The sequence below is a fragment of the Lycorma delicatula genome, chromosome 9 (genome assembly GCF_047948215.1).
Source record: "Lycorma delicatula isolate Av1 chromosome 9, ASM4794821v1, whole genome shotgun sequence".
Taxonomy (NCBI): Eukaryota; Metazoa; Arthropoda; class Insecta; order Hemiptera; family Fulgoridae; genus Lycorma; species Lycorma delicatula.
The window spans coordinates 88,753,304-88,777,535 of NC_134463.1; the positions used below are offsets into that span (position 1 = coordinate 88,753,304).

General features: G+C 29.3%; 1 protein-coding gene and 1 long non-coding RNA gene across 9 annotated transcripts in view; one reads left to right on the forward strand and one right to left on the reverse strand.

The window, feature by feature from the left end:
* Positions 1 to 23,241, reverse strand: part of LOC142330559 (uncharacterized) — a 45,736-nt gene extending 22,495 nt beyond the window's left edge. For 4 of the 8 annotated variants that reach the window (XM_075375915.1, XM_075375911.1, XM_075375914.1 and 1 more), the window contains exons 1-4: positions 22,844 to 23,241; positions 18,744 to 18,951; positions 17,987 to 18,224; positions 11,869 to 12,036 (exon numbers count right to left, since the gene is read on the reverse strand). In XM_075375915.1, the coding sequence (XP_075232030.1) occupies positions 11,869 to 12,036; positions 17,987 to 18,224; positions 18,744 to 18,951; positions 22,844 to 23,057 (828 nt within the window). In that variant the 5' untranslated portion in view covers positions 23,058 to 23,241. Of the gene's footprint in view, positions 1 to 9,341; positions 9,577 to 11,868; positions 12,037 to 17,986; positions 18,225 to 18,743; positions 18,952 to 22,843 lie in introns of those variants that run through there. The other 4 variants (XR_012757807.1, XR_012757806.1, XM_075375912.1 and 1 more) reach the window with 3 other exon arrangements.
* On the forward strand, positions 2,022 to 7,335 carry LOC142330561 (uncharacterized). The gene is made up of 2 exons (XR_012757808.1): positions 2,022 to 2,594; positions 7,173 to 7,335. It is a non-coding gene; the product is annotated as an uncharacterized LOC142330561 (long non-coding RNA).
* Positions 23,242 to 24,232: the final 991 nt, after the last annotated feature.

Genomic DNA, 24,232 nt, shown 5'->3' on the forward strand with positions numbered 1-24,232 from the left:
TAAAACTAGACTTCCTACACTCACACCTAGATTTCTTCCCAGAAAATCTTGGAGCAGTGAGCGATGAGTACAGGGAACATTTTAACACTTTCATCAGGAGATTTCAGCTATGGAAAGGAGGTATCCTTTTTAAAAGTTTAAGGGAAGTGGAATCCTAGAGGATTCAACTTGCCTTGAACTTTTCTTGATTGGCATCAAGAGGGATGCTCCATAGGCGAAATATAGCAGAAAATCATCATTCCTTACTTTCTAGGCGAGGTCAAATGTTTTAATATTGTGTAATTAAGAATGCAGAAAGTATTAAAATGTTTGAAATTACATATGCCTATCTCTCAGAACCTTGCATGATGGGGAAAACCGATATTATATTTGAATTCAGGAGAAAATATCTTATCAGAATCACATATTTTTCTTCCAGAGACAAAAATTATTATTTTTTGTTCCCTAGTGTTATTGCTGATTTACTATCACCAACATTCATAAGCCTCTTATTTTCATATTCATAAGCCTCTCTTATTTTAATATTTTACAAAAAGTACCATTTCTAACATGTAAAAATCCAAACATTCTCAATAACTTTTCAATGCAGAAAATGAAAGTGAGATAACTTATTTAGTCTCTCTGAAATTCAATTCATAGCAATATGGTTGGTGTTCAGATCTGCTTGAATGTCCAGATCAGATTACTTGAATGGATTTTTTTTATTACATTTATACTTCATGTTAACTGAAAATACTTTTACTAGTCTCTTTTAGAATTTGTAATTATACCTCTCTGATAAAATTTGGCAAGAAATTCCAGTAAACCTGATACTTTATAATATTATTGAAAATACTAAGTGACAAAACCTGAGCAAAAAACCTTTATAATACAAAAGGTTTGAAAATGAAGTACATGTCCTGACATCAAATACTTATTGCAGCAAAAAGTCATATTACTTTGATTGTTGTAATATCATTGTCTTACAGCTTCATAATTATTTATCTGTTACTGTTTTTATTACACCATTTAAAGAATGTTAACCAGTAATTAAAATAAATTTCTTTGCAAATTTGAAAGTAGAATCTTAGGGCTAGTACAAATTTATAGAGATAATGCAATGCGAAGAAACACATCACCTTACAAATGTGTAACTGCTTTCTAAGAATAGGAAGTGACGCTTAACCATGTAAAATTTTGCTAAGTATTGTTGTACCATTCCTAGGAACACAGAAAATTAAATGAATACAAAAAACATTTGTAAATTTTATCTTACAGACATTCACTTTCACCACATAAACATTTTCACATAATTAATTTTCGTCCAAATGAGTAAGGAAAATAAAAATTTTAACAAGGTTTTTAAGGCTGATGAAATTTTATCAGTATCATCAAAGTTTAATGAAGTATTCACAAAAATCATCTTGAAATAAAACAAATCAATCAAGTCAAAGCTATTTTGATATTAAATGAACGTACATCTACTGGCACACAGTCAACCAAAGTTGCTAATTAAAATGATTACATGAAAATTGGTCTAAAAACAACCCCAAACGTTTCACTTTGTGTCATGCTGCTCAAATGGCATAGTCCACTTTAGTATGATGTTTGTGTGGTGATGCAATACAACCCTATGTTTATCTTTGTCATTATTTCACTGCGTGTAAAACTAAAATAAATAATCTAAATTAAGTTATATTAAAAAAAAATAATAATTAAAATGATATTAACTTATTTTGATTAAGTGTCTTAAAACATATTTCTTCTATTCTAGTTCAAAAAATAAATGTGAAATTGATTACTAAGTTAACTAACGCCGATAAATAAATTAAATATATACATACATTAGTGATATTCATATCATTATGGCATAATAATGAAACCATTTTATCAAGGTCTAAAACTGGATAACATTAATTTACTGCCTAACTTGAGTAGTCTAATTCCAAAACCGGCCAGCTCTAAAAATTTGAGAAACCTGTTTTTTATGTGTTCTTTGACAGTAGTCAAATACGCATCTACCACAAATGAATTTGCTCCAAAACCAGCCTTTATAAACTAGTTATTGCATTTATAAAAATACGGTACATTCCAGAACCGTCCATCTTCATCAGTTGGAACTTTCACCAATGGTGGTGGAACTTTAACGCAGAGGATGAGTGAGGATGTATGTATGTATATTTGTGAATGTAGTCTTCTACAGTCTAAATTTAAAACTCTTCAACCACAAAAAAACACCGGCATCCACGATCTAATATTCAAACCCGTATAGAAATAACTGCCTTTACTAGGATTTGAACGTTGGAACTCTCGACTTCGAAATCAGCTGATTTGCGAAGCCTCAATCACCAATACAACAGCCATTGGGTTTGGTAGTGCTACATCAGCTTTACTCACCCAGACGTTTATAACCTGCACAAGTTGTGTGTCGATCATACCGTGGTCGTCTGTATTTTGTGTACATGTTATTTAGCAGTATTCTGCATTTAAGTTCGTGCTTTGAACTAGTATTTAATAACTTTTAAAAGTTAGTTTTACTTTTTATTTCTATATTCAGTTACATACGTGACAAATGTATTGTGTTTTAACTGTGTAATCACATGGAATCGTTTAAGGTATATTTGTTATTTTATTTATTAAATAAATATTTATCCAATTCCTGTTAGTAGAAAGTTAGGAATACGAAAAAGTGGGGGAAAAAATATATTTCCAAATTGTAGCAATATTCTGCTGCAGAGCCTGCAAAGTTGCCTAACTGAACATATTACGGTAGCATTCAAATATAATTCATTGAAAAAGCTGACATTATCGATTCATTTAATTTTAATTTCCATCGGTCAAGAGATAAACAGGTAATACGGAGTGTACTCAACAGATTTATAAGACTGGCTGTATGCCTGTCAAAAACCGTGCAGGTAAATTACCTACCCCACAGTCTTCGACGTCTGACTGAGGTTTACAAACCCAAATTAGAAGCAGTCAAATCTTTCATAAGCAGTTTTAAAGCAGTTGAAACTCATTACTCTAGGAAGAGTATTTAAGTTAAAAGTTGAACATTAGAAAAATGTGGCGAATGTATCCAGCAGCAGGTTACTGACAAAAATTTAAGTGTAAAAGAAAGATATTTTAAAAACGTTTCACATGGTTCAATATTGGATTTGGATCACCCCAAATAGATGTTTGTTCAAATCATTTTTCAGAAAAAATTAAGTTAGAAAATGATGAGGGTAAAAGGAACGAGCTAACTGCTACAAAGATCCATGTATGTACAACAGTTTAAACAATAATTTCAAAAGTTATGTTAAAAAAACCAATCAAGTTGTAATATTTTACTTTTGCAGAAAAATCAAGTTGTTCCCAAACTGCCTGAACAAATCACCTTATTGTATATGCCAACTATATTAATAGATTAATATAATTTGACAGTTGTAATTGGTTGCTTAAAGTGCCATCAAATCAAGGAAAACATTAATTTATGAATGGAATGAGGCAAATTACACAAAAGGTTGGAATGAGGTTGCTTCGGCTATTTACAACTGTTTCAGTTTGTATAATTTTCCTGCTGCTGCTGCTGCTACAGCAGTTTGATTTATGTTGTGGTGGACAAAATAAGAATTCAGTTCTTATGGCAATGCTCTTTAAGTGGTTTACTGATGAAGCTCCAGAACAGATTAAAGTAATACAGTTCATTTTTGCAGTGGTTAAACATTCTTATCTCCCTTCTAATCATGTTTTCATGAGGATAGAAAATCATGTTAAAAGTAGACACAATAGTAAACCCCTCTGACTACAAAAATATACTTTCAGAACACAGAACTGTCATTTCAGTGGTTGGTCTTGTTTATGACTGGAATCACTTTGCCTGGCATTATTAATTCAGCCCAGCCAAAAGGATCATCATTAACAACAAAGCAGGAATCCCAAGGATAAGGTGGAAGTTGATTACAATCACAATACCATATTAAGTTTTCAAAAAAAGTAAGAAATTTTAATTTTTCATTGAATATGGTTTAAATTTTAATAAAGCAAGGGCATTAATTTTAATAAACAATGTAACTTATTAAAAATCTAGAATTTCTATGTTTTTAAAATTTATTTTAATTTAAACAGTTTTTTCAGGTATAGATATTTCACTTATAAGTCCTGAGAGTGTTGCTGAAGGAAAAAATGTTGTTAAGGTTGTGAAGTTGAAAGACATTAATGAACTTCTGTCAAAATATAGATCAATCAGACAGGAAATTTAATGATGTCATATTTTTTGTGCTTGTTTTAATTATGAAAAGTAACACTGCTATGGTACTGATGAATGTCAATTAGAAGGAAAAGAGTGTGCTTAAATTTTGAAAACTTTTCCCTAAAATTACTTTCCATTGCTGTTCGTTTTCTTTTGTAAAAAATGTGTTTTATCACTGATATTTACATTTGTATTGAAAATATTATTAATGCATTATAAAGAAGATTTTCTAAGATCATTCTATTTTTTTAGTTTTATTATTAAATAATAATTCAATTCATCTGATTCATATTCATTCCAAAACCGGCCAAATCAAAATTTTATTTCAAAACCAATCATCTCCAAACAAAAATTTGAGATAAAAAAATCCTTTCATTTTATCAAATAAAAATTTTAGTACTGAAAACCGATGATTTTGGTGTATTAAGTGAATTTATTACATTATATCATGTAAAATTAATTGGTAAAACAGTTTTTTCATCTCCTGAAAAATTTTCCGAATTGGAGATTGCCAGTTTTGGAATTAGATAACTCACGTATTGTGCTTTCATCTTTTAAGCCAGTATAACCTCAAAAATTAAAAAAAAAAATGTTTTATAAATAAGTATCCGTGGTTTAATAGTAATGCACTATTATTCTCAGTTATGAATTACTATAAATTATACCTACAACACAAAAAAAAATTATAAATTCATTTACTGGCTAAAATACAATTTTTGTTACATTTTGAACAAATATTTCTAAATGTAGTATTCACTAGTAGTATTCTACATGATTCTAGGCACACGATTTTGTTTTCACTCCAAAAAAATAAATTATTTATGTCATATATTTAAGTACTACATATTAAAACTGATATTTCTAATTTTTTTTTTATTATTTTGTTATTTCTTGTAAAACAATGGTTACAACAGCCATTGGTGGATCCAAAAGATCACAGTGAGCATCTCTTAGTTAAAAAAAGTAAGAAAAATAAGTATTGTATTTTCTTGCTTAATAATAGTATATATTAATTGTAACTACTTTACCTACTGTCATGGCCACTAATATTTTAATTAATCAACATGTCATCTCAATGTGTTGATTTTATCTTTCACAATGTTTTTCATCTGGACTTTCACTTTTTGACCTTCTAATGCCCTGCACATGATTCATATGGTCATACTTTTTTTTACATTAAACAAGATTCAATTACATTTCCTTAAAATGTGTCATTTCATTTCTATTTTATTCTCCACTACCCTTTTTCGTTTGTTTTTGCTTTGCTTTTTAATTTGTTGGACTACAAATCCGGTATCAACACATTACTGTTTAAAAAAATTAAGTACACAAATCAACTTATACTTAAGAGCCTTATCAGCATTAATAATTTGTCAGAAACTTAAAAATTTTACTATTTTTAAGCCCAACTACAAGTAATGTCATTTAATGTTGTGATCATCAAACCTGTAACTTTATTGCAAACATTCAATTTTCAACAAAAAAAGTGTTAAAATGTTTTATTTGCTCAAAAAAATATCCCATTGCTAAAAACTATTTTTTTTTTTTTTAATTACATTTAAGTAGGCTTTGCAGCCTACAGAAATTTACTGTATAATTTAATTTTTTCCTATCATGATACCATTAGTGAAACATTATATTTAGGTTATCTGTAGATTCTCAAAATGATTACTTCTGTTGATAACTCTTCACTCTGTTTTAACTCTTGATTCAGGTTATACATATTTAATTTTATTTAAATTTCTGTACCATCTATTTCTTATAATACTTACAAAAATATAAAATAATTTTGGATTTTCTAAAACTGATTTTCCATGGTTCATTCATTTACAGTATTCATACATTCATTCATGTTTCATACTATTTGACTTTACAAAAAAGGGCCTTGTAACATTTAGAATGCTCGTAATCTGAGAATTTGGTATTGAGACAAGCATGAAACTAAATACAAACAAAACAAAAATGAATATTATTTTTTTTAATTTAAAGTAGATCCTTTCCGGACCAAAACAGTGATGTCATTATCTAGCAAGGACTAAGATGACCTCTGAGCATTTTTTTCTCTTGAGAAACATTCTTTCAACAGCAACTTTAATTTTTATAATAGGAAATAACCATGCAGAAATAAATCCAGAGAATGAATTACAATTGAACAAACATATTTTTCAGAGTAAATATTGTTTAAAAACTATTTCCTGGTGGTTAGGTCCATTATCATGAAGAAGAAAACTGAGGCCAAATAAGTGAATCCTCTCTCTATAAGCACTCCAGAACACTTAAATAAAAATGTCGGCAGTTTATTTTTTAGGTAAATTCATAAGTTTAAGAGAAGTGAATAACTTCTGAATAGCTAACAGCTATTAATTATTCAACTCTTACTATTGTAAAAACACACTAGCATTGTCTTTATATTCAACTTCTGAAGATAATTTTTCTCGCTGTTTGATCATAATTATTTCCATTAACACTGATGTTTAGTTGTGGATAGCAGTGAAAACAGTTTCAGACTCTTGTCACAATCAGATTTAGCATTTTTTTATTTTGTCACTTAGTAGGATATTTTTTGCATCTGTTCAGACATGTTTATAATGACCTGATAAGGAAAGCATTATAAAATATAAAGTAAATCTTTTTCTTGACAAATCTTCAACTAAGTTTTTGAACTGTCTCTATGCAGTCAATCATTCTCACAATCACATGATTGTCTTTAATTTATATTTTATTAGTAAAACAGTTTGGAAAATTAAATTAAAAGCTTTTAATTTTAAACATATTGAATTAAAGATGCAAATCTATTGTGTTTTCACAATTGATCAAAAAGAAGCATTTTTCTAAAACCTAAACATTTTTAATAAGCATCCATTTATTTCATTTAAACAAAAAATTAGTTGAATATAATACAGTTTTAGCAAAATGTACAATTATTAAGTGAGCTTAATGTGATTATTTGTCTTTTTAGGATGGCAACACTGATTCACCATTCAATCCAGCGTTCAGCGTCAAACCACATTTACAGTATTGAGATTATGTTTCTACCTCATGTAAAATTAATTAAGTATTCTGTTCAGTAGTAAGTTTTGGTGTGCTCTGTGTTTACTTTATTTTAATAATACGTTTAAGAATGAAGAGTGTTCTGAGAGGATCTGATGGTCTGGATTGAGTAGTGATTACGAATAAAAAAAAAAAAAACAAATAAAACAGCACTTCAGCATTATTTGAAGTTTGTTTAATTTATAATTATACTAGAAACACAAGAAGAGAAGACTTAACTGAGAATAATTATTACATTCACAAAATTAAAAAAAAACAAGAATTCAGACATATAATTTTAACTCACAGTACGAAAACACATAGCACGACGAGCCTTACCGAGCAAACATTTCACTTAAAAAAATAATCTAATTCTAGCTTTTCCGACAATACAGAAACAGCCGTGAACAGAAAGTAAAACATTAAATAAAGTCTTTAGAACACTAAAATCTTGTAAAGAGTTTGATGCGACGATATATTGACAACAAAAGAACTATGCACACAGCACCGAAGCTAACACACCCAACGCACACAGAGAGCAGACTGACGACAGCTGGTAACGGCATTTGCACACAGGTCAGAATTGTAATAATAAACAACTTTGGGTTATCTTGTTTATAACACCATTCACTGATTTGTTGGCAAACCCTAGTCTGTTTAATGCGAAATCAGCATAACTGGTTTCTCTAACAATGTTGTGTCTGCGACCTTGACCAAAAACTGAACAAAGAGACTTTTGATGAGTGGTCAAAGTAGTAGTACATGTACATAAAGCAGCCATAATAAAATTCGAGAATTGATATCAGTAGTGTGAACACCAAGGAAGCAGCTGCAAGCACTTCAAATTCAGTGCGGAACGCAAAACAAAGAAGGCATGATTGACAATTATTTGTCTCTAGGATTCACTAAATTACTATCAGTGGTGAAGAATGGTCTCAATGTGTAGTTTGCTTGACTGTATTAGCATCTGATAGCATGAAACCTATCAAATTAAGGAGGCGTTTAGAAAAAAACATGCAGAACTAGTAAACAAGCCTTTTCTTTTTCCTGTTTAGCCTCCGGTAACTACCGTTTAAATAATTCTTCAGAGGATGATATGTATGAGTGTAAATGAAGTTTAGTCTTGTACATTCTCAGTTCGACCATTCCTGAGATGTGTGGTTAATTGAAACCCAACCACCAAAGAACACCGGTTTCCACGATCTAGTATTCAAATCCGTGTAAAAATAACTGGCTTTACTAGGACTTGAACGCTGTAACTCTCGACTTCCAAATCAGCTGATTTGGGAAGACGCGTTAATCACTAGACCAACCTGGTGGGTTAGTAAACAAGCCTAAAGAATACATTTCTCACAAGCTGAATAGCTTTAAATCTACTCAGCAAACATTTACAAAAATGACAACAGTGGCTTCCAAAGTTCTTTTGGTGTCTTTTAAGATTTCTCATAAAATTGCCAAATGTAAAAAGCCACACACAATAGGCAAATTTCTTCCTATTATCAGCTGTTGATATTATTTCCACAATGTTCAGAAATGGAATGCACAGCAAGAAAAAATTCATCCATCTTTCGAATGACATTGTGTCACAGCGAATATCAAATATTTGTGAAAATATGAATGAGCAATTAATGGAAAAACTAAAAAAAAACCTATTTTTGGCCTTCAAATTGATGAAGCAACTGATAAACACAAGACATTCTCACTTATTGGCTTAGTGTCAGATTTATTGATGACAGACATTCAAGAAGAAATGATTTTGTGAGCCATTTTCCACCATCACTACTGAGAGATTATTGACAACTTTTTTAAGGAAAATAATATGCAGTGGGAGAAATGGCATTGGGTTATGCATGGATGGTGCCAGGGCTATGGCAGGACAATACACTAGACTTCAAGGTTTGGTAAAGCTGTTGCCCCAAACATCAAATGGAACCATTGCATTGTTCACAAAGAGGCACTAGCCTTGAAAGACCGGAGTCCAAACTTAAATGAAGTTCTTCAAGTTGTTGATAAAACAATTCGTGCACAGCCACAAAAACAATCAAAGCACAGCCACTCCAGTCAAGGTTGTTTACTCTTTTGTGTGAAGGATGTGGGTTCAGAACACACAGTATTACTGTTTCACACTGAAGCTTAATGGCTGTCAAGGGGAAATGTTTTAAATAGAATATTTACACTTATAAATGTAGTGTATATGTTGTAAGAGATTGCAACCAACCTTCAGCAGAATTATTCCATGGAGTTCCTCTTGAAGCTAGCGTACCTTGCAGATATTTTTGGAAAACCCTATATTTTGAATAAGTCTTTCAGAACGGAAATGCCAATATTCTTACCTGTAACGAAAAAGTGCAATGTTTCGTTAAGAAGCTGTCGCTATGGGAAGCTGCTGTGAAAAAACTTGACTTGAACTTTCCTACATTGCTGAACATGCTGTAAGAAGTTGGGTGTGAACAGCTTCCTCAAGAGCTTACAACTTTTTGGTGAAACATCTTTCGATTCTACAAAAAAAAATTCATGAGTATTTTTAAGATGACCTTCAATCATTTTATTGGATGAAATACTCATTTCAAGAGGTGAAGGAAACTAGTTCATCAAGTTTGACAGAACAAGAAGAGCTCACTGATTTTTATTGTGATGACTCATTAAAAGTAGGATTTGAAAAAGAAAACTCATTGTCAGGTTTCTGGATAAGTATAACAAAAGAGTACCCCAGTTTGTACGAAAAGGGTTTGAGAATGCAACTTTATGTGAAACAAGATTTTCTGCTCTTGCATCTAAGAAGTCCAAGTATCATGGAAAACTAGATATCGGCAAAGAACTAAGAGTTGCTCTGTCAGACATCTCACCCCGTTTTATAAAACTTTGTGAAGAAAAAAAACAAACCCTCCCATCACATTAAAAGTGTTTACTAAAACTTTCATGAATACATTTTGATTAATTTTTAAAAACAGTTTATGAGCATGTTATATTTCTTTGTAATTTGTTTTTTATTTCATTTTAATGTTCTTTAAAGTTCAAACTGTAAAAATAAAAAAATTGTAATATCTCTGTTTGCTTTTATTTTTTTTTTTAGTCTAAACATGATTATTGTATATGCTTTTTATGAAAAAAATTGGAAATAGGCCAGTGTAAAAAAAATATGTGTATATACATTATTTACAATACATTATAAAGGGGGCTGCCATCTTACGGTACACCTTGAGGGGGCCTGAAAAACTTTAGAATCTTGCTCATTATCAATAGAATTTAGATAGCCAGGCCTATCTTTCTCTTCTAGGGTTTCCTTATTTTGAATTGTACAAACCTGAATGTCTAAAAACAAGATAAAACATATATCCCCATATAATTTCTCATAAACTATCTTTAATATATTTAAGAAACTTTTTAAAACAAGATTTGCTATTGAATGTTCCAAAGTATTTAAATGATTTTTAGTAAAAAAAATTTCATTATGAAATGTATTATCAACAAAATTAACAGAAAAGAAATTAATTTCAGAATTTAATTCAGTTAACCATCATAAAGTGACAGTGGTTTCAACTGTCACAACATGCTGCTCACTCCTTAGATACGTTGTATGGAGCCATGCAGTTATACTAAACTGTAGATTAGAAATCGCCCTATGAATTACTTGTACTATGCATTAAATAGTGTTTGCATCTATCAGAGTGATATCTGCCTCGCTGTTTATTTGATAGTATTAAAATTATAAAAATATATTCTAATGTTCTCAATTTCCACAAAAAATAATCCTGAATCTACCAGTGGCTGTTATCACCTTTAGAAAATTGATCTTCAACACCTTAAATGAACCAATTTAAATTAATGATTATCAAAAGTGTATACAATTTTTTTTTCATATTTAATAAAAAGTCTCTAAATGTTTTTTTTTTATTTGTATTTACTTTCTTTTAACAGATTTCAAAAAGTTTAACCTACTCTACTTCATATAAATAAAAAATGCTTTAGATTTTTCATTTTAATTGTTACTAGACTATTTTGAAATCCATCAAACTTTTCCGCAATTTTAAATTTTGAGATAATGATGTACATAGTTACTTTTGTAATAAATGTCGTAGTGTATTTACTAGAAAAAGGAACAATCTTTACATAATAATACATTCACAAAAGTAGATTCCTCAATTGTTCTACTTCACATTAGATATGTCTATAAATTACAACACATCAATTATTTAACTATTAACTTTCAGATACAGCTCTATTAAACCTCTCTCTAGAATCACCATAATTAGACATTTCAGTATAATTATAATCAAAAATTTGGGTTATCAAAATATTTTCCTATCCTATGAAAATTAGACATTTAAATTGCTATCATTCTACAAAGCTCAACTTTCCATCAATATCCGTTGTTTTACATATTATGCTACTTGTACTAATTATGAATATCCAATATGATACTAACATTACGCTAATGCTAATAGTACCTATTCTATCTATGTATTTTTTTAGTTTCAATCATTTTTTATCGAAAAGTATGTATCATGTAAATATAACCTCTGTTTAGGGTTTTTAATTTTTTAAATAAATACTGTAAAGAAATGATAATATAATAATTATAGATGTAAACAAACAATAAAACAAATAAACAAACATGTTGTTACCATTAGATATTCTTTCTTCAGATTTGGTTGTGATTGTAATGAACATAACATCACCCTAGAACATTTACTTCCTTTGTGATTACAATAACCTAAATTCATACGAAGCTGTAATAAAGGTAGTATTATGTGTAAGAAATCTGGTATCATCAAATTAATATCTCTTATTATCTGAAAAAAAAATGAAAAAGTTATTTCAAATTGACCTGTTCGGAAGCTAGCATAACAGGGCAATCAGCAATTTTCCTTCAAAATTACAGAATGCAGTAAAAGTGATGTGGCAGCCAAAGTGGCTGCCACATTTTTTTGGCAGACACAGTGACAACACTGTAAAGTTACTAGTAAGCATATGGTTATATGAACAGCTGATTTATATTCAGTATTAATATTTTTAGTTTTGTGTTAAACTCTGTGAGAATGCTATTGAAACTTTTTCAAAATTCAAAAAGGGCATATGGAGATGACACTCAAGTTTTCAGGTGTTTTAAAGCATTTTCAGATGGCTGGGAATCAGTTGTGAATGATCCATGCTCTGGAAGACTGTAAATTTCAAAAAGTGACGACAATGTTCAGCAAATCAGACTTGATACAGTCCGATCAGCGATTAACTGTCAGAATGATTGCAGAACAATTGAATTTGAACCCTACCACAGTCCATCAAATTTTGGCAAATGAATTGGATGTGAAAAGAGTGTGTAAAATTGGTCCCAAAAAACCTTACTGTTGAACAGAAAAAGAGCAGGGTGGAAGTGTGCTACAATCTTCTAAGGCAAATTGAAACTGCTCCTGATTTCTAAAAAAATGTTATTACTGGTGATAAATCTTGGATATTTGAGAATGACCCAGAAACAAAATGCCAAAGCAAGGAGTGGCACACTTTAAACTCACCACGTCCCCAAAAATCATGCTAATTTGTTTATTCGATAGTAAAGGCATTGTCCGTAAGGAATTTTTCCTACAGGACAGACTAAATCAATATGTTTACCAAGAAATTCTTGAAAGACTGTGGAAAAGAGTTGCCCACGTGAGATCAGCCATTAAAGACAACTGGATGCTGTATCATGACAGTCCACCTTGTCACCTACATTCTCAATTGATGAGTTTTTGGCAAACATTCCTGTAGTTCCTCAACCACCTTATTCACCTGACTTGAGTCCCTGCAACTTTTTCCTGTTCTTAACTTTAAAAAACACTTCAAAAGACAACATTTTGGAACAGTAGAAAACATTTTTAAAAATGCAACTGACCATGTGAAGAGTATTACAGTTTCTGAATTCAAACACTGCTATGAAGACTGGGAACACTATTTGAAGCATTGCATGGCTTCCCAAGGGAACTATTTCGCAGGTGATAGAGTCCATTTATATATGGATTGTAAATAAAAGTTTTTCTGAACCAGTCTCATAACTTTATTTCAGATATTTCATGTGTGTGTATATATATATATGGGTGGATCACGTTGAATCATACATATACATGTATATATATATATATATTACAGAAATTAAATAAGATAAAATGGCACTCACCTTTGTCATATGATTTCTACTTATGTACTTTCGCAGTAACCCGCATCTTCAGTATGGCCAGCCAACACTATAGTATTGGCTGGCCATATACATGTACTATGTTTTTATTTTAATTGAAGTCATATAATTTTATGTAATTTTAATTTTTATGTTTAATTTGTAAATTTATACAAAGTATTTTACAAAAAATATCTACAAATGAAGATGCGGGTTACCGCAAAAGTACTTTTGTAGTAAACATACGAAAAAATAAGGTGAGTGTCATTTTATTTTATTTATTTTCTGTACTTGGGTGGATCGTGTTAAATCACACATATTTGATTTATTCAAATAGAGGTGATATGAATGTTGAAAGGATCGATTTTACAAAATTATATACATAAATGTATCAAAAGGTCTGCTCAAAAAATAATCAGATTTTTTATTGTATATTTTCACCATTAATCTCCTCAATGTATTGTTATATAAATTTTCCCTACATTCCTTCCTGCTGTGAGACAGATTTTTCAAAATAGCTTTCAGGGCCTTCTGCGGATAATTTTTACTTCCTATTGTCTCATATTGTTTTTTAACACCACTTTTAATCTTGGAAATCAATAAAGTTAGCAGGGACCTAGGGCAGGTGAAGGATGACACCTTAAATTATTAGCTTGCGTCATGGTGAAGGACTACGAATTATGCCCAGTTCAAGTCTATTCTTCCTCACATTTCTGCAGAGTAATACGAATTTTGTGCAGTGCCAAGACTTCTAGGTAGTAGTGGCAATTGACTTTGGAATGGCTGAACCACTCATAACATTGTGTGTGGCTCAAAGAATTTTGAACATTTTTGTGGGTTTCAGTAAAATGTTTACACAACTTAACACAAAATTTCACTGCAGTTCTTTGTCCATGTCACACATTGCAAAAATTGCCCTAGGCATCAAAACCTCATCTAAATGAACGCTACTCAAAAACTAATGGATGTAGACATACGTGAAAAGTAGGGGTCATTCATTAGTTCCTATACTACACAGTGATGCCAACTCAAGTCTAAAAATTATCTATAAGTACAAAAGAAAAAAGTTTATTTTTTGAACAAGTTGTTCAAAGATGAAGTCAAGTCTACATATGAACAAGTGTGTATGTTTTTGTTATTAATGAAACGTATGGCATGAATTGTTCTTAATTTCGGATTCGAACTTAGTTTACAAAGCTCAAAAATATACATAAAACACAATCCTTCATTCAAAAACAATATTCTGTTATTTTAATAAAAAAATTATTAAGTATAATAATAATTTTTAAACCCTTTAACAAACTTTTATTTTTTTTCTAAATTATATTTATTAAATAGTTTTACAACTTGAGAAGGTTTTATGGCCATAAATGATGGTAATTATGCACATAAATATTTGGAATTAACCACATTATCATTAATTATAAATATAAAGGTTTCACAACTTCAAAAAAACTACCAATTGTAGGTTAATTTTTTTTAACAAATTTCAAACTCTAACCATCAAGAATCATATTTGTTTTTAACTGGAAAGTCCCTGTAAATATGATAAGAATGATGGGAAAGTAGATATTTTAAATATGTTTTTATTAATAAATGGTTCTTATATTATAATTTTTATCCAGTTAATATGTACCTGATTGTAAATGTATTGTAATATTTTCTTGGTTCTTCCGGTGAGATAATAGCAATGGCAACACCGTAGATGCTAAATTGACATAAAAAGATATTTTCATATCGTTACTTTATTGATTAAATGGAATTTTTTAGTTTTTGTAATTTTTATTCTTGTATATTATATATTTTTGTTTTATTTGTGTCTGATTAATGGCATAATTTATTTTATATTAGTTTTTTATTGTTTCAATAATTTTTGGAACATTTACCTATAAATTAAGTTAAAACATGTAAGTGTACATAAACACATATTTTAAGTATGCACAGACATTCCAAGAGTATTCAATTATTTATAAATTTACTTAAAGAATTCTAATTTTTTTCAACTATATTTACAATTTTGTAAGAATAAAACTACTACCCTGGACATGCAGAAAAGATGAGTCAGAAAAAAAAATGTTACAAAGAGATGAATTTTTGTCTAATGCATTAAAATATATATGAAGATATAATTTCCATAAAGATTTAGAAATCAATTAACTGCAGAGTATATTCAAGAGCAGACATTGATTTCAGCCGTAATTTAGTGATAATGAAATGTAGATTGGGATTTAAAACCCTGAAGAAAAGTTGTCAGATGAATCTGTGGAATTCAAGCGTGAGGAAAAGGAAGTAAAGAAGATTTTAGAGGAGGACATCGAAGAGGTCTAAATAAAAAAGATAAGGCAGAAAATATAGCAGAAGAACGGGAGAATGTTAAAAGGAAATTCTTAAATCAGCAGAAACAAACTTAGGCAGAACAAAGAGAACTGGTAGAAAACCTTGGACATCAGAGAATATATTGCAGCTGATGGATGAGCATAGAAAGTATAAGAATGCTAGTGATAAAGAAGGTAAAAGAACCTGTCGACAATTAAGAAATACTATAAACAAGAAGTGAAAATTAGCGAAAGAAGAGTAGATTAAAGAAAAGTTTCAAAATGGAAAGAGAAATGATCATTAGTAAAATAGACCAAGCATACCGGAAAATTAAGGAGAATTTTGTGGCACATCTATTAAAATCTAATAATGTGTTAAATAAAGATGGTATACCGATTTATAATATGAAAGAAAAGGTTGATAGGTAGATGGAATATATTGAACAGTTATACGGAGGAAATGAATTAGAAACTGGTGTTATAGAGGAAGAAGAGCATGAAAAAGGAGATACAATACTGATATCTGAATTTAATAGATCATTAAAGGATTTTAATGGAAGAAAGGCTCCTGGGTTAGATGGGATACCTACAGAATTTCTGTGCAGTGCTGGGGTGGAAGCAAAGATGATTATACAAACTGGTGTGTAATATTTATGAAAAAGCGGAAGTTCCATCAGACTTCAAAAAGAATGTTATTGTCAGGATACCAAAGAAAGCAAGAGCAGATAAATGTGAAGAATACAGAACTATTAGCTTAACTACTTATGCATCAAAAATTTTAACTAGAATTCTGTACAGAAGAATTGAGAGGAAAGTGGAAGTGTTAGAAGACCAATTCAGTTTCAGGAAATTATAGGGACAAGGGAAGCAATTTTAGCACTCAGATTAATAGTAGAAGGAAGATTAAAGAAAAACAAAACAACATACATGGCATTTATAGACTTAGAAAAGGCATTTGATAACGTAGACTGGAATAAAATGTTCAGCTTTTAAAAATGTAAAGTTCAAGTATAGATATAGAGAAACAATTTCTAACATTCACAGGATGCAAACTGCAACAGTAATTGATGATCATTAGAAAGAACCAGTAATAAAGGGAGTCAGATAAGGATGTTCCTTATCCCCATTGCTTTTCAATCTTTACATTGAACTAGCAGTTAATGTTAAAGAACAGTTTAGTCCAGAGTAACAGTGCAAGATGAAGATAAAGGTACTACGATTTGCTGATGATATAGTAATTCTAGCCAAGAGTAAAAAAAAGATTTAGAAGAAATGATGAACGGCATGGATGAAATCCTATGCAAGAACTACTGCATGAAAATAATCATGAACAAAATGAAAGTAATGAAATGTAGTAGAAATAATGTTGATGGACCACTAAATATAAATGTAGGACAAGAAAAGACTATGGAGGTAGAAAAATTTTGTTATTTGGGATGTAGAATCACTTAAGATGGACAAATCAGGTGCGATATAGAATGCCAAACAGCACAGGCAAAAGAGCTTTCAATCAAAAATATAATTTGCTTGCATTAAAAAAGTCAGGAAAACATTTTTGAAAGTATATGTTTGGAGCGCACCTTTATATAGAAATGAAACTTGGACAATCAGAGTACCTGAAAGAAAAAATTAGAAGCTTTTGAAATGTGATGCTATAGAAGAATGTTAAAAATGAGATGGGTGGATAAAGTGACAAATGAAGAGGTGTTGCAACAATTGATGAAGAAAGAAGCATTTGAAAAAATATAGCTATAAGAAGAGACAGGCGTATAGGTCATATATTAGGCATCCTGGAAGAGTTGTTTTGATATTGGAGGGACAGGTAGATGGGAAAAATTGTGCAGACAGGCAACGCTTGTAATATGTAAAATAAATTTTTAGGGATGTAGGGGGTATATCGAGATGAAATGACTGGCACTATAGGGAATCTTCAGGAGCTGCATCACACCAGTAAAATGACCGAAGACAAAAAAATAAAAAAGAATTTCCATTCGCTATTCTGTTTCTTATTGCACATCCACAGTTACCATTCTGTTGCCTTCCTACCTATTTTCCAAAATCATTTTGATTTTTTTTTAACCATAATTTACTAGCAAAATGATAAATCAAATTAATTGAATAATTCCTAATTACACTTTGTTTTTGTTCTGTAAACGAACTCGTGTATTATGATAAGAGTAAGTAAAGTAATGTGATATTATAGAATAGATTATAATTCCTTTTAAAAACTTACCAAATACTTTAAGTAATTGTTAATTAATAAAAATAATAAAAACTAACCTGATGTAAATTGCCTTCACCCATTACTACATTCATTACAAACTGATCCATGCCACCAGCGATAACATGTATAGTTGCGATGATAACAATGCATAACGCTTTAAATGAGCTAAATGATACATCCTTGTTGGCAAGATATAAAACAAAGCCGGTCGATAACAATTCAGTACATGAAAAGAACAGCTGATGATTCCATTGCGAGTAAAAATCATCGTTCAAATAATTAAAATATGACCACCTATAAATAAAGTAAAATAAATTGCACTAAATAATAATCAAACCATAAAATATTTACAAAACTTGACTTTTTATTGTCATATCTTAGTAAGAAAATATTTTGTAACATCTTGCACAGTATTAATTTATATTTTCACAGTACATGAGGGGTTCAAAATTCCCTTTGCTAATATTTTCACACAGAATTTTATGAAGATTGTTTAGAAATTTTGTATAAGCAAGTTCTAAATGTACAAATCAAATATAAAGTGATTATGAAAAACTTGCACATTCCAAAGAGCTTGCGCTTTTTGGAATCTGGAAATCCCTTTAATAAATTTCTATTATTATTTTTACAAAGATTTTTTTCATATGAGCTATGGTTTTTTGGACCTTTCCATATTTTAAATAAAACAAAAAATATTTAAAAATTCAACCATGCCTTTGGTGGTTAATAAAATCATATAATTTAAAAAGGCGAGGATGTTTGACTTTTATAAACAGTTAAGTAATTTTGTCTTAAAAAAATAATATATCTTACCATGAATAATAATGTGAAAATATAGCTGATAGAAATAAGATAAGCATAGAATAACGAAGTCGCCTCTTAACTGCTAGTAGTGTTAAATATGAACACGATTCATAAAATGCAATAATAAATATTACTGTTAATATCCATATTTTTGCTGTATTTGTAGTTGCATTAAAATATATATGTTTATAAGATGCAACACCACTTTCATATGATCCTGAAAATAATCAGAAATTTCATATTTGATTAATATTATGGTATTTCATAATAAATGATGGTTTGTAAATTAAATTGAATAATTTTTTCAGATTATTTATTAACCCATTCCAAGAATATTTAACTGAAAACATTCAAAATTATTAAAAAATGGTCACAGCAGTAACTAATCTATTTTTTACATTTTTATGTAGTCTTCAGAATTAGAGAAAAAAGAATGTGTTTGGTTTTATTTTTATGGCTACTTTTTAAAAGAAGAAAATTAATTGTTTCAAAATGAGAATTAAAACATGTTATTAGGTTGGATAAACAAACATTTTTAAAAATATGTCTGTCTTAATAAAATAGATCCCTAAATGCAACAGCACATAATGGTTTTTTTTTAATCAAATTTACAATTTATCTTTTTGAATTGTAAACCATTATCCTGTATCTTAATAGTTTTGAAATTACATACAAAGCTATTTGCATATATAGGAGATAGTTGATTACTTTTTTATACTAATTCTATAATTACCAAGGTAAGATGTTATCAACATTACTTTCTCATTTGGTACAAATGCTAAGCATATCTGCATCTTTCTAAATTTCAAGACTTACAGTTTATCAAATGTGTTATAATTTTAAGTAGACTATAATTATACCCATTTTAACAATATCAAAAATGTTAAAGAACAAGATTAATTATTCTACCGATAAAATGTGTAATTTGGCTTTCAGATATTAATATTAGATAAAAGTAGTAAAAATAGATATGAAGTTATCAAAATTAATCATTCTACTAATAAAATTAATATCGTTTTCATCTTTATGTCATTAACTGATATTGCATTTAATATTGTGATCCTCAACCTATCATTGTTATCTGCAAAAAAGAATTTTCTCTACAGTTACTGTACTTTTAAATTTGTTTAATGAGTACTCAGTTACTGAAACAACAGTATTGATTAGTATTAGTTTTTATCCAGCTTATTATGAATAGTGTAGTGGAATTTGATAGTGAATATAAGTCTGCTAGTGATTCTCAAGTAAAAACGATTGACCAAAACCTAGTACAAAAAAATTAGAATTTTAAACTGCAGAGCAGCTGAAAATCATATGAAAGCTGTATAATTGTGGAAAAAGTTTACATCTACTGTCACGTGTTCACGGCTTGATCAGCATATTGACAGATTGACAAATGAAAATGTTTGTATAATTACAATTTATTGGTTTAAAAACATAAGTAAAACAAGACAAATCAACAATAATGACAATAGTAATAATAATAAGCAACAATAATAGAACAAATAATAAAAATATTAATCACAACCACAATAATAATCAGAATAATAGTAATAACAAGCAATAAAAAAAATCTAACATTTAATAATAATATTAAATGTCAATAACAAACTACAAATAATAATACTAATCAGAGATTGCATAAAAAAACACTGGGATTGCATAAAAGTACTTGTTGGGATTTATTCACAAGTAGATAAATAATGAAAACCAAAATTCAGTCCTATTGACAAAAGACATAACATGACTGCTAGTCTTAACACTTTTAACCACTAGTCTTGTATTAAAAACAATAGATAAGACGAGTATAAAGTTCTTCTACTGCAAATACATTTGCTGTTCACAAATAAAACTACCCTAACAGTTTATGAATGAAATTTAGTACATAATCTCTTTCACTTGTAGTACAGTAACTCCCCACCCATTTCTTGTCTTCGTGTACTTAAGTTACTAGTGGCATCACTTTAGTTCCATCGAAACTGCATTCGAAGTTCGCTCCTTCACTGACCTCCTCGCAGAATATTCTCCTTAACTGAGGTCTCGCAGACTGATTTGCAGAACACATCTGTATACTCTCCTCGCGGAGCTAACTTTTAACTTGTCTTCCCCGTAATATTTATATTCCTGTGTTCTTTACCTGCCGGACCGGACCAAACTCGAAGCGTTATAACGATCGACCGAGCCCTTGCGTTCCAATGCATTGCTAATCTTGGTCCGGTAACTCTTCTCTCAGTACGAACATCTATTTAATGTATCGGTGGGCATTATTACAAAAGACAATTGTTAAACGGACCTGTTACCTTTACTAAAAGTGTTTCTTTTACTCCCATTATTATATTTTCTACTACTTTTTTCTTAAAAGGCAGGAATTCGTTACTCAGGTCCGTTATACCAGACTTGTTACAATATAAATATGATTTGTAGGTATAAAAACACCTACTTCTAAATGATATTACCCCATTTTTTAAAAATAATATATTCTCAAGCATACCTTGGGCATTTTAATAATTTTAGGTATTAAAGGGAGTGAACCAATTATGGTTAAAAGTCTTTATTAATTTAAGATTTCCATTTTAAATACTCTATTAAATTACATACAACGTGTTTTATGTTTTACTTTTTTAATTGTTTATAAAGTGTAAATTATTCATTAATCCAGTTTTCTATTATCTCTTTCCAGTTTCATAATTTCAAGTTGAAACAAACTTTAGGTTCAAATTATTCATTGTAAAGCTGTTAATGCAATATTGAAGTTATTTATTTTAAGGTTATGCCATATATTTCTCAAATAAAAACAAATAAGTTAACATTTAAATCTGGTTTAATCTGTAACAAAAATTACAGAAATTAATTTTATAAAATTATTATCTGATCTCTAGATTTTAATTAAATATACTTTCTGATATTGTTTACGACACAGTGGCAAAGATAGAGTAAAATAATTCATTTTTAAAATAACATTTGCTAACAATGATTGTAAAAGTACATGTATATAAGTAAGAGAGAAAACTAAATAAAAATATAATTCAACACATACAACTTAAAAGGATAATTATTTGCAAATAATATTAATGGCAAATCTTAAATTTATTGTTTAAGAAACAAAAATCAGCAAAAATAATTTAATTATGATGTTTGTTTCAACAAAATAAAAAAGATATTACTCGTATGTAAGATTAAAAAAAATTATCATCTATATTCCAGTGCATTTATATTTTATTAATGCACTGTTAAATACGACGTTATTTATTTAATTATGAGCAAAGATTAAAAATATTCATTTCCCTGAACAATACAAAATGAATTCTAGATCAGCTAATCTTGATTTGGCGTACGTAATCATTTGGATTTTCATCTATCATTTCATCCCTCCTAAACATATATATATATATATATATATACATACATACACATGTCCAATCATAATAACCTAGAAAATAATGCAATAAATATAGATTTAAATAATAAAATGTAGTAAATTTTATCTAAATCTATTTTTTTTTAATTCTGTTGAAGTTTTATTTTGTTAACTGAAAAAAAAAATCAAAATAACCAAAAATTGAAATACTAATCAAAATCAAAACAATATTTTGGTAATATTTATATTTAGTAAGATTTTAGTAATTTCGATTTTAGTAATTTCAATTTTTTATTTTATCTCGGCAGTGTTATTATATCTGCTGTATAACTCAGATTATACTCTGCTGTATTTTTTCAGATTATCTCCTGGTTTAAAAAAAATTAAGCCTTCATTCAATCAATTTAAAAATCGATAAAAAATATTTACACATATATACCAAATTATTCGTATATGTACATGCATCATCACTTAAATGGTGAACAGAGAAAAACACAACTTAGCATATATTACTTGAAAAAACTTGAGATTACTAAAGTTCAATATAGATACATAGCTCCTAAATATATTAAATCATTCGAATATTATTTTTTTGTCTTCGTGTTAGAAATTTACACGCTACCGTGAAAATTCTAAGTTGATCACAAAAGAGCTCATTAGAAATAAATCATAAATCACGTATGTAATAAGTTAACATTAAAGAAAACAAAAATCAAAAGCCAAAGTTAATAGTAGTACTAAACACACCCACCTTTAAAAACCGTGTCCCAACACGAACAAGAACAATAACGTTTGTCAACACGCCTTGAGAACTGTCTCCAAAAATAATACAAAGCGGCTATGTGAAACGGTGGAATTAATGCCGGTCCTAAAATACCAACGAGCTGAGCGAAAACTAAGTATAGTAATTTTGGTATTTTGTAACCTGTAAGTCTCGTAAAACTACAATTAATAAACTTAACCATAACTGGTATTAAAAACTTATTTCTATATTTTAAAAGTGAGCTAGTTCACCAACGCAGAATTCTTGGAAATCTGCCCTTTTCTAATAAGATACCCATGCATAAATAGCTTGACTGATAATAGATGTACAGTAACAGATTCATTTACGTGTCGATGTTTTTTGTAACCAAGCAACAGAAACTAACTTATAACCTCATTCGTAACTGTTTGAAATGCAAAGAAACAGAACGATGTCTTACTTTTAAATTACTGTAATTACGAATATTTACTGTAATTACGAAAAATTACTGTAATTACGAATATTTACTGCAATTACGAAAAATTACTGTAATTAAAAGATTTTTACTATTTTTTCCGGTACTTTAATCATTAATTTCGATTTCTTATTTCTATTTCATAATTTTAAAGTTAGCCCTTGTACTGCTATAAAATACGCTGTTCGAATTTTTAAAAGTGGTCATACCGTTCCGGAAATAGATAAATTTCGGAAAAATAACGGATAACCAAATAACCGAATGATCCAGTGTACATCTTTTTTATGCAAACGTTAGCATTCAACATGGTAAAACATAAGCCGTTTGAATTTTTAAAATTGGTCGTACCTAGTCGTAGATATAACTGAATTTCGGAATAAAATAATGTCCGGATAATGGAGAATGTAAAAGAAAAACCACCCTTGCAATAAATATAAACTTTTTGCCGAATTAGATTTTTACTTCCTAGTACGAAGTAAAGGAATTATTGTGATGGCGAAAAATTTCGGTTTTCAAAATTCAACGGTAATATCCATTTTGACAGGTTTCCGCGTGACGTCTGCACGTGCTTATGTATGTACGTACGGTATGTATCTCACATAACTCAAAAACGATTAGCCATAGGATGTTGAAATTTTGGATTTAGGACATCTAGTTGTGCACCTCTCCTCTTTTGATTGAAATTGACTTGACCAAAAATGTCTAAAAAAGAGAAATAATAATTAATCAATCGATTTATTAGTGAAATAAAATCTTGTGCACTTTTCATTTTAATTCAAACATTTTTAAAAAGGTTAATAATATATTAAATAAATAATATAAATAAATCAATATATTTAAATAAAAAAATAAAAAAGTTAAAAAAAATATGTATATGAAGCCGGGATTCGAACCGATGCGTGCGTGGTTACGGATCCGAAACG